The sequence below is a fragment of the Bidens hawaiensis genome, unplaced genomic scaffold, assembly GCF_021521415.1.
Source record: "Bidens hawaiensis isolate Kalapana, Puna unplaced genomic scaffold, B.hawaiensis_p1.1 tig00029356_1, whole genome shotgun sequence".
In the NCBI taxonomy this organism is placed as follows: Eukaryota; Viridiplantae; Streptophyta; class Magnoliopsida; order Asterales; family Asteraceae; genus Bidens; species Bidens hawaiensis.
The window spans coordinates 1-11,857 of NW_027494859.1; the positions used below are offsets into that span (position 1 = coordinate 1).

The following is an 11,857-nucleotide window of genomic DNA, read 5'->3' on the forward strand; positions in this document are numbered from 1 at the left end:
ATCATCTTGGATGTAAGGTTTAATTGATACACTATGTTATGCTTGAATTTCTAGAATAATAACTTTGCAATATTTGTTTAGTTGTTATGGTGTTTGAATAATTGTTTGTAAATTGTTGCTTGTGTAGTTGTGTTTGATCATAATCTAAACCATACGCTCTTGGTGCCATTAGCAATCGAGATATCATGGGAAGAATTAGGGTTGAATATTAGTTAATTGATTATTGGGTAACAACCTTGTATTATATTAATCCAAGTAATTAGCTCCCTTTTATCTCAAACAAGTAATCAAACATGAACTATGTCTATGTGGTTCTTTCAAGTAAGCATGAACATTTGTGTTGATTAAACCTGAAATCTATGATGATCGCTTTCTCTTAGTCGGTTTATTATTCTTAATCATTGGTTGCAAGTTATTTTATTTCTTTTTAGTTAATCAAATCCAATCAATCAAAATCTGAATTTACTTTTTATGCAATTTAGTTTAATTTAATTGTTTGTTAAAACTACTAGTAAACACGCATTCCACAAACTCTCTGTATTCGACACCCACTTACTACTATCTGTTTAGTTGTATTTGGTTTATTTTTTAGTGAGAATTTAACCTCACGTCACAAACTCGTCCTTGCATGACAACCAAGTTAATGTTCATAGTATCAAGGATGTGTGGTTTCAAAAAGGTAATAGACATAGACGAAAATGTACCATACCTTAAGAACTAGGTTTCTTATAAGAGTTGCATGGAATTTGCATACCTTTTTAATTATAAAATTATTTAACAACGAAAGACATACTGTGTATCTCTTAAATCATATATAAAAATCCCACCTTGGATCCATTATTTTATAGAAGATTTGAAACTGAAATCCAACAATCATGGGATGGCTACAACCTTTGAAGTGAAGTGCTTGTTCATTGATGTAGGGTTGAACCTCCACCAATTCACCAAAATGAAATATGTACCCACACCAATCAATGAACGCTAAGGCTATGCGTAGTAAAGGAGCTACAAAATGGGGCTTTTAATGTCATGTGGCACCCAGTCAGCAAATGGTAAGTTTTTGTTTTAAGGGTGTAGTGGTGTTGTAGCCCATATATATATGTATATGTATATATATATATATTACACTCACATATGAATATAATAATTATATAAAGACAATGGAATCAGGCGACAAACCAACCCCTTCCCCTCGTGTCGCCCCAAAAATCGCCTGGGGGCATTGTTGTAGCCCATTCTCGCCCTTTTTCCCCGCCCACAACACACAGCCTAATGAAAGGTACTAGCCTAAACCAGGTGTCAAGATCTAAAAATTAGTCTTATAGTAAGTAATATGTCTTTATCTTGCATGTAATATTATGCGAACACCAAAGAGACGTCACCAAGGAGGTTTTGTTTTCTGTTTTTTATTAAATGCCAAATATTATTAAAAACAAAAGGAGCACTTATAAGTCACGAATAGTAAAAAAAAAAAAACACAAACAAAATACAAACCAGGGAGGTTTTGTTACTCTCAAGACTTATGAATTTGTAATTATATAATTTTACTTTTTTTTTCTCCTTTTGTCTTTTGAGCCATCTATGAATGCATTGTGGCTACTATTATGCCTCTTTATTAAGCCAAAGTTAACTAGAGTGGCTAATTTTTGACAAAACTAAGCATAGTATCTAAATAGTATATTTTCATACTTCATATTACAAAAAGTATTATCATAACCACTTTAGTTAAGTCTACAATTTTTTTTAAAAGTCAAGAGTTTACAAAAATCAAATAATAAGTTATTGCTATAAAGTTTATACGATCATTGCTCTGATTCATAAAGTCCTTTGAGGTTGTCAACTTGTCATTATTCAAGAGAAATTTGAATAATGAAAATGTATATTTATTATCTTAACTATAATTTGACAAGACAATTATAATAGTTTACATATATATTTTGGTCATAATTAATTCCTACGAACGTTCACAAAATTTATAAAACTATTAGCATGATTCATGGTCATTTACAACTACTAGCTTGATATAGTGACAAATGTTTATTCTTTACAACCAAATTGTTAATTCTAGTATCACTTGAGCCATAACATGAAATGTGTGTAAAAAAAGATTTAGCAATAAAAAATAAAATAGAAAAATCATTTATTCTATCAACACAAATTAATTAATTTAAAGTGAACAATAATAACTGCTGATAGAGTTTCTATTAAATTTCTAAAATCGTTACTTTTTTTACTGCTTATCGCTATTATTCCATTTCCAGAGTACATGAGTTTATGACCAACATAATTTGTTAAAGTATACGGTACTAGATGAACTCAGGGGCAGATCTATTTGAGAGGGAGGGGTAGCACCCGCTACCCCTCAACTTTTCCGGCGAAGTGAAAATTTTTAATTATTTTTACGTTTATGTATTATGTTACCCCTGAAATTATATTATGTTACCATTAAAAAGGTTTTAAAACCTTTCAAAGATACCTTTCAAAGTTAACAAAAACCTGCAACTAACTTGGAATCTATGGAGGATGTTATCTTGGAAGAGAGAGAAAGATGAGTGGGAAAGATGTAATAGGAACATGGATTTTATAAAAAGTAAACAAATTATAAGCAAATTTATTATTAACCCTTTTAGTTCAACAAATTTACAAATAATACTATTTAGTTTGATTTGAATTTTAAATCACCTTATAGTTAAACATTTCACATTACTTTTTAATCAAATATTTCAGTTAAATTGAATAGAGAAAATTAATATGTTTAAATGATACGTTTTGTTGTTAGACTAGTTAACATATTTATATTTTTTTTATATGTATTATATTTGGTTTACAATTGTCTTTTATTTTCTTATATAATTAAATATTGTGTTCAGTAATATATTTGTTGAGTAAACACTAAAACTACTCATTAACAATATGCGTTTGATATGATCAAAAGATGTCAATAAAATTATTGTATTAATATATTAATAAGTTTGAATAATTTTAACAACAGGAATATCTCATTGAATAGTAACCAACTTTCAAAAGTGTTCCAATTAAGTCACTCATGCATATTTTTCTCAAATCGGGTCACTAAATCTTCAAATCGAGTCTCACCGATTTTTTTGTTTGTTAAGAAAGAAATGGAGGATAAGATGTGGGGGTCGGAATTTGCAATATAGGTAGTTATATTTTTAAAAAATTAAAAAACATTAATTATATTAAATTCAAAAATAAAAAATAAAATCCGCGCCGCCAATCAACGTCAACGTCAACATCAAAAAAAAGATAAAAAGATTTTCTATGTGAAACAAAAATTAAAAACGTTAAAAAAAACATGTTAAAACCTTTAATTTAATAAAATATGAAAGTTGAGTGACCTAATTGGAACACTTTTTAAAGTTGAGTGACCTAATTGGAACACTTTTGAAACTTGGTTACTATTTTATGAAATTGCCCCTTTTACAACATCAATATGCAAACCAGTTTGAGTTATTTTGGGGCGACCCATTATAAACCAACTTATTTTGATCCGTCATTGCAAACGGGTTAATCGGACGTCAGTACGCTTGTTTCAAGAAGTCGGGCCTGGGACACGCCACACATCTAACCAGACACATGTACAAGCGAAACCCTATATTGGGCTCCGCTACACGCAAAACACGTAAATAGGCATCGGTAAACGATAAACCGATAAAAAAACAAATCTTAAAGTACGGTTATTTTGTTTATGCTACCCCTGAAATTATCGTCTAGATCCGTCACTGATGAACTAGTATCAGTGACAACAAATTATCGATAAATGCTAAACGCAATAAATAAAATTGTAAACAAAAAAACAATTGTTTGGGAGAAAAGTTTGGCATGTCCTCTCGTCAAAGAGCGGTATTGGAATATCTTCAGGCTCCTCATGCTCAAGACTTTTTTACTGTCACCCCAATCGAAGGGTTAGGCCAGCACATGTCAGCAGTGGAGTACCGAGCCGTTCTTAAATATCGTTTAATGATCCCCCTGTTCCCAGTTGATGAGCCATGCCTGGTCTGTCGTAAGGTTTTTTTAGATAATTTTGGTGAACACGCGGTTCATTGCAAAGAACTCCCTGGGTTTAAATATCGACATCATTTGGTCAGGGATGTCCTTTGTGATGTGTTAAAACGGGTGGGAATCTCGACAAGAAAAGAGGCTCCTGTGAATTTCTTGTCGGATCCACGTGAAGGAATATCTACTCTCCGATCAGCGGACATTCTTGTGTTTGGGTGGGCGGGGGGGAAGCATGCTTGTGTGGACCTTACTGGGGTGTCCCCACTGGTCGTACTTAGGGACACCGGGTTTGTTGCTAGGCATGTCGTGCTAAAGGCAGAAACAGGAAAAATTGCTAAGCACGAGAAGGCATGTGTGGAGAATCAACACGCCTTCATTCCTTTTGCTTTTGACATATTTGGGTCTCTTGCCCCGATGCTGCTACGTTTCTAAAAGAGTTCAGGCGGTCGTGCACAGTAACTCATCGACGCCGAAGAACGATAACTTTGTTTTCAGCAGGATCAGCTTTGCCATTCAAAAGGGGGGTGGCGGCGCAGCTTGTTACCCGCTTACCTGCCTCTTTATTGTAATTGGATCCTTTTATTTCTAATATTATTAAGTTTTAACTAGAAAAAAAATTATTAAATTAGCCGTATGTAATTTATAATTTTCAGTGTTTGTGCAATAAGTCTTCCTTTTGGACTTTGTTTACCTCATACTTATCAATCAATTTGCAAATAGAATTTAACCTTTGAAACTTTGACGTCCCGTGTAATGTTAATCAAATCGTCTGATAGAAATTAAAAACAAGAATAATCTTTGCTCAAAACAATTGCTCAAATCAATGACGGGATCGATAGTTTTGTTTATGGGTCTATATATGCCGATGGACAAAATATTTGGGTCTATAGAGTCGTCTCCAAGAATCCGTTACATTTCGGGGCTCGGGACAAGTATAAAAAAGGGCATCTGAAATCATGTTTTCAACCATATGATAAATAATTTGACAATTTAACAAACGGGTTGTATTTTCAAAGCCAATACGGACCACAATAAAAAAAATAATAATAGCAACTTACAAAATAGCCCAAAAAAAAAAAGGAAAGTTTTTTGTATAAAAAAAATACCACCAATATGAATTGAATTCGTATCATTTAATTCCAGAGACTACCGCAACAAGAAATCACTTCATAAACTTATGTTTTTGAAACAAAATTTTATGTAAAATATATATAATTTTTGTTTAACAATTTTGGGTTTTTTTTTGGAAGAATGTCTTGGGTTCTCTGTCCTCCTCAATTTCTCTTTGGGCCGGCTATGGGCTCATTTATTTTGTTATTTATTTATATATGCTAGTTTTTATCTCTTGTATTACGGGAATGTTTTACATTACTCGTTTTTAATATTTATATACTTTTTTGGGTTTAATTTTATTTAGAGTTTGATGATAAAAAGGTTTCAAAAATAACTAAAATGTTATAACCCGGTTTAAAGGTTATCTGGGTTTGGTAAGACCTAAGACCCGCTTATTTTTTTTATTACAATAATTTTTAGTATATCTTATTTTATAGGATTTTCACATCAATAATTCAGTGAGAATAATTTTTAATTTAATGAGATGTTATAACTCGTTTAAGGAATATCTGGGTTTGGTAAGACCCATACCCATGAATTCGGGTCTAATGCATAAGAAGCATCCATTTAAAAATCAAGCAAATCTGATGACTCCAAAAAAAGATGGAGCGACCACATCACGACATGTAGGATTTTTATGTTTTCGTTTATATTATATATATATATACATACATACATATATATATATATAGATAAATGATCCAATACAAAAATTGGTTATTGTACATTACGTACGCGAGGCTTCCTATCGTTGATTTCCAATTTCATTAATTTGATTGCGTAAGTTAACAGAAGGGTGTTTTTGTCTTTTTACGTTATTTTTAAAAGTTAATCGCGCATGTATAATAAACGGTTTTTGCATATACCCTGTTTTATTGAATTTGATCTTTGTATCCGAAAACTGCTTAACAATTGGCGAGTTGTTGTTCGATTAGCTTTGACGGTCTTCGTTGATTTTTAGCGTCATGTATTACGATCATCAAAGTAAGTAATTGTAGGTTTAATTCTAATCAATTGTTATTTATTTAGCTGTATACTGTAGGTTTAATTTACGGATAAATTAAGTTTTCGATTTTTAGGTTTTATTTCTATTGAATTTTATGATCGATATTGTGTTTTATAGTTTGTCAACTAATTGTGATTCGGTTAGACTTCAAATTATGTCTTTTAATAGCAAATCGTGGATAGGATTGTTGATTTTCTATTTAGAACGTATTAGAACGTATAATTGGTTAGTAATTGTGATTCGGTTAGAACATATTATTTAATTTATTTTTGATGTTTGATTATATTTTAAATTATATTTATTTTCGTGTATTTTCTAAACTGTAATTAGTTGTTTTTTAGGCGAATTTTTTTGACTTAAATTGCTTTTTGTTTATCAGATCCTTCATCAGATGTTGTTATACCGCAAGTTAATGCATCTTGTAAACCTGTAAAAGGAATGATTTTTGAATCTGTTGATCATGCATATGATTTCTATTGTGAATATGCAAAGAAAGCTGGTTTTTGTGTTCGTAAAGGAGGTTCGTATATGAATGACGGTTTATTAAAGTCTAAATATTTTACATGTTCCAAAGAAGGTCATAAACCTGCAAAATGTTATGATTCTATGGCTGAAAAAGATGGTTCCAATAGACCGTATTATAAAAGAAGGAAGAGACCAACAATTCGGTGTGGTTGCCGAGCTCAAATTTTTCTAAAATCTGATGACGGTTTGAGGTTTGAAATAAATGAATTTGTCGAAAGACATAATCATGAACTGGTGGATGCAAAAGATATGCATTTTGTTTGATCAAATAGGAAGTTGACTCATGTACAACAAGATATTATATATGAGTTGTCAACATTGAATTTGGGCCCTGTTAAGGCGTTTAATATTATGAGGACAAAGTATGGAGGATTTGAGGAAGTTAGGGCTACAAAAGACGATTGTAAGAATTTCAAATAGAGTTTAACTTGTTATATTGGGGAGTATGATGCGGAAATGGTTGTACAAAGATTAAGTGGGAAGAAAAACTGTTGTGATGGTTATTCGTTTGAGTATGCTGTTAATTCTAATGGTGAATTACATCGTTTATTTTGGGCGGATGAAATTTCAAAGAAAAATTATTTGGCTTTTGGAGATATTATATCATTTGATGTAACATTTAAGACCAACAAGTATGTCAATTTAATACATTTGTTTTTTTAATTTTTTATTTTTTTTACATATTTTTTTTAATTCGTTTTCTTATAATATTGTTTTTTACAGGTACAATATAGTTTTTGTACCATTTACTGCCATTGATAATCACTGTCGTAATGTTACAGTTGGTGCTGGGTTATTATCATCTGAATCTATTGAATCTTATTCATGGCTTTTGAAAGTTTTTCTTGATTCCTTCAGTATTGCCCCAAAGGTGGTTGTTACTGATCAAGATCCAGCAATGAAGCAAGCAATCTCCTTTGTTTTACCAAACTCGAGACATCGGTTATGTATGTGGCACATTATGAAAAAACTTGCTGATAAGGTAACTTTTTAATGTATTCAACGTACTATGCATATGTTTCAGAACGTATTAGAATGTCTAAACATATTAGTATCCATCATTATTTGATAGCTGCATATTTTTTTAATGTGTTAGAACGTTTAAGGACGTATAAACATATTACTGTTTTAGTATATTTAGTTCATATTTGTATTAGTGTTAGAACGTTTAGAACGTGTATAACAAACTAGCATGTATCAGTGTGTTTTAAGTGTGTATTTTTTAACGTATAAAAACGTGTTTTTTTAACTGATGTTGATCTTATTACCAAATTATTATTTTTTGTTACATCAGGTTGGCGCTACCCTTTGTAACAATGAAGATTTTAACGTAAAATATGTGAAATTGTTTGGACGGATGAAATTTCTTAATTTGATTTCGAAACGCAATGGGAACTTATAATGAAGGAATATGATCTTGAAACAAATAAATGGTTGTGTGACATGTTTGAAATGAGATATGATTGGATTCATGCTTATTATATAGATGAGCCGTTGTCTGGGTCTTATGAGAACTACATCGAGATCAGAAGTGAAAATCATTTTTTTGCAAGTTTCTAACTCACAGTTATCACTAGTTGAGTTCTTTAGTCATTTTGATCATTATATGGAGATACAAAGGCACAATGGTAGGAAAAATGATCATGATACAAGGTACACGCATCCAGATCCGGTTAGTGAAAACCCTTTTGAGAAGGAAGCAGAACTGATGTATACAAAGGCTATTTTTAATGATTTCCAAGATGAAATGTATCATATTAGGAGCGGTGTGTAGCATGTTTGAAATCAACTGAAAAAGAAGATTTTGTGAGGTTTTCAGTATTTGACTTTAATGCATACGTTCCAGGCTGTTTGAAGGTATGAATTAGTTAAAGATTCTATTTTTTTTTTTGCTTGAACGTTTTAGAACGTATTAAAACATTTTTTTAAAGTTTATTTGATTTTTTGACAGAATGTTTTAAACTATTTTAATATATTTTTGTATGTCAGGTTTTGTTTAAGAAGGAAGGTGAGGAAGGAATTGATTCAACGATTTCCTGTGGATGCAAAAGATTTGAACATTATAGGTTATTGTGCCGTCACAGCCTTTATATTTTAAATTTGTTTAGAGTTACAAGATTTCCAAAGAAATACATTGTCGATTGTTGGAAGAGGGATGCTAGTGTTAATCCTAGAACTGCTCCAATTTCAACTTTTGGTAATGACAAAAATATAAAAGTCAAAGAGATCGCAAGGGAAATAACATTGGCTGGTGAGTATCTCATAAATAGCTACGCAACTGATGTTGATGAACTTACTAAAGTCAGGTATCAAATGAACATTATGATCAAACAAGCCGATGAGACAAGATACAAAAGAACTCATTTATCAAAAAGGGATAGGTTTGCTGCTATTCTAAGGTATGATCAACCATCAGAGGTGACTGTCCGTGTGCCTAGTGGTATTAAGAATAAGGGTTGCGGGTCACATAAATGGATTAAATCTCATAAAGAGATTGCTATAAGTCGGTCTGGGAACAAATATAGGGAATGCAAAGCTTGTTATAAACAGGGTCATAACAGTCGAACTTGTCCTCAACTTCAAGAAGAATAGTTTTTTGCGTTATTGTTTTTGTTTATATTTTTTCTGTTTTTATACTTTTTATGTTTTATATTTCATGTAACATGCAAGTTTGTATACTGGAACGTATAAGAAAATGTTTTATATTTCATGGAACGTGCAAGTTTGTATAATGGAACGTATAAGAACGTGTAAATAAACTGATACTAAAATAGATTTTATATTAAATCCGGTTGAAAAAAGGGAGGTTACAAAAGAGGATCATATCGAACCTATTCACAATCTTATTTTATTCTACCACACCACCATACCACACCATCACCACCCCCACACCACCACACCATACCATCACCACATCACACCACCACACCAGCAGTCAACAGGAAACCCTAGTTGTTGTCGAGGATCTCTTCGGCCCCTTCACGCTTTACTCTTTTATTCACCGTGACCTTGTGAGTTGCTCTCTCTAGCACATCTTGAAGTTGACCATAGTATGAAGCTTGCTTTTCCAGGTAGGTTATTGCCTGTGTCTTGAATGTGCCATCTGGTTGCTTCAGAACTTCTTTGTGAAGAGCATCGGTTTTTGTTGCTTCATCTGTCACACACCTCTTTGTATCTTAGACTACTCGTAGCCGATTGCAGTCTTTTTCAAGCTCCATGTTGATTCTTGCTCGGAAAATGCTTTTAACAGTAACATTTCTAGAATCAATTTTCTTTTTTCAAATTTTTTGTTGTGTGTTTGTGGGATGCGTTTGTTCTCTTTTTATAAACTTTTTTGATTTTTTGGTTGGTGAATGAAGTTATTACAATTTTTACTTAATTTATTGAACTGAGTATAATTATATAAAGGCATCATAACATTTTTTAGTAGGCATGATTGCATTGCCAATTTTTTCAAAGTGAGTAGTTGAACGTATTAATGAAATTTGTAATTTCTTTTTTCTCTGTGTTTTAATTGGTTGGAGATTTAATATATTTCATAATTAAACTAAAATCTAATGATAATTTTTTAATTACATGCAGTTGTCACTTCAGTAGTGTTATTTTTAAGCCCAATCTTTTTAATGCTTTGGTATAGAACGTATGAGAACGTTTTGGTCAGATATTTAATTACATGCAGTGGTTATGTATTGGAACGTGTAATTGTCTTTATAGTTTCATAGGTGTCAGATATTTAAATTATTAAATTACAAAGGATTCACTTTTTCTCAATAATTTATTGTCACTGTAGTTATTTTTTGTCTTCATGTATCTTTATTTAATTTATTTAATTACAACCACACCTTTCATCTCACCACACAAAACTCAGTACAACAAGATATGGATTCCTCATCTTCATCAGCTAAGGATCTGTTGTTGAAACAGATTCAAGCTCAAATCCTTGAGGATACAAAGAATCGGGCTGCTTTACAACATGAGTTTATCATCACCGCTGGTGTCAACATGGATATTAGGGATGAAATAACAAAGTTGCTAGCAAACATGCCTGGTAGTACTGTTAATTATTTGTGTGATTTGTTTTTGATTGACAAAGGTAAAAAGGAAGTAGATGAGTTGAAAGAGTTGTGTAAGGCGATTAAACTTCTGAACTACTCTATTGAATTGAAGACAGAGTTTCTTAAATCTATCATGTAATCAATGGATTTTAGGCAGTGTGTTCTGGTTACCTAATAATTGTTGCCTGTTTTATTTTGTATTTTTTTAATGTTGTATGTGGTTTTGATAACATTTCTATGTTTTTTATGTTTATTTTTTTTATTGTTTATGAATAACTTTATGTTACCTTATAAAGAATGAAGCAAAAATAAGATCTGTTAACTAGAATGTATTAGTAAAATCAAATTAAACTCCATCATATTTTCCATAGAAGGTATGTTAACTTGAACGTACAAACCAAATCTATCTAGAACGTATTAGCAAAATAGAGTAAATCTATGTTATCTTATAAACAATTAAGCAAAAATAAGATATGTTAACTGGAACGTATAAGGTCTGTTACATTGAACGTACAAACAAAATCTAACTTGAACGTATTAGCAATATAGAATAACTATTTGTTTTATCAAGTCTATTAACTTGAACGTACAAACAAAATCTATCTAGAACGTATTAGCAATATAGAATAACTCTTTTGTTTATAAACAATTAAGCAAAAATAAGATATGTTAACTGGAACGTATAAGGTTCGTTACCTTGAACGTACAAACAAAATCTAACTTGAACGTATTAGCAATATAGAATAACTATTTGTTTTATCTAGTCTGTTAACTTGAACGTACAAACAAAATCTATCTAGAACGTATTAGCAATATAGAATAACTATTTTGTTATTCTGGAACGTATTATCTTATAAACAATTAAGCAAAAATAAGATATGTTAACTGGAACGTAAGCAAAATCTAATTAAACTCCATCACATTTCCATACAAATGTTTGTTAACTTGAACGTATAAACAAAATATATCTAGAACGTATTAGCAAAATAAATTCATTTCCATACAAAAATAATAAAGGTCAGTTTCTAATTATCTTGCCTCTCATCAATTTTAGCAGTTAAATCTTTGTTACTGAACAGTTTTTTCTCAGGTAATGCATCATATTTCTTCGCCAGTCTAATTAAATCTGATTTGGCTT

At 31.2% G+C, this 11,857-nt stretch overlaps 2 protein-coding genes across 2 annotated transcripts; both read left to right on the forward strand.

Moving 5' to 3' along the window:
- The first annotated feature begins 1,012 nt into the window (after positions 1-1,012).
- Positions 1,013-7,084, forward strand: LOC143578826 (protein FAR1-RELATED SEQUENCE 5-like). Its single transcript, XM_077062296.1, has 3 exons — positions 1,013-1,052; positions 6,519-6,855; positions 6,937-7,084. Exons 1-3 carry the CDS (start codon positions 1,013-1,015, stop codon positions 7,082-7,084), a joined length of 525 nt encoding a protein of 174 aa, XP_076918411.1.
- A 36-nt stretch (positions 7,085-7,120) lies between these two features.
- Positions 7,121-9,256, forward strand: LOC143578823 (protein FAR1-RELATED SEQUENCE 7-like). The gene is made up of 5 exons (XM_077062293.1): positions 7,121-7,296; positions 7,388-7,646; positions 8,232-8,336; positions 8,426-8,521; positions 8,654-9,256. The coding sequence occupies exons 1-5, from the start codon at positions 7,121-7,123 to the stop codon at positions 9,254-9,256; spliced, it is 1,239 nt and encodes a 412-aa protein (XP_076918408.1).
- The last annotated feature ends 2,601 nt before the right edge of the window (positions 9,257-11,857 follow it).

Bases quoted from the DNA above. Each gene is read 5' to 3' on its own strand.
- LOC143578823 (XM_077062293.1), top strand. From the start codon at position 7,121: ATGGTTGTACAAAGATTAAGTGGGAAGAAAAACTGTTGTGATGGTTAT. The intron at 7,297-7,387 runs GTATGTCAATTT...TGTTTTTTACAG, and splicing joins GTAACATTTAAGACCAACAA to GTACAATATAGTTTTTGTAC. The intron at 8,337-8,425 runs GTTAGTGAAAAC...GTATCATATTAG, and splicing joins GGTACACGCATCCAGATCCG to GAGCGGTGTGTAGCATGTTT.
- LOC143578826 (XM_077062296.1), top strand. From the start codon at position 1,013: ATGGGGCTTTTAATGTCATGTGGCACCCAGTCAGCAAATG. The intron at 1,053-6,518 runs GTAAGTTTTTGT...TTTGTTTATCAG, and splicing joins TGGCACCCAGTCAGCAAATG to ATCCTTCATCAGATGTTGTT. The intron at 6,856-6,936 runs GTTTGAAATAAA...TTGATCAAATAG, and splicing joins AAATCTGATGACGGTTTGAG to GAAGTTGACTCATGTACAAC.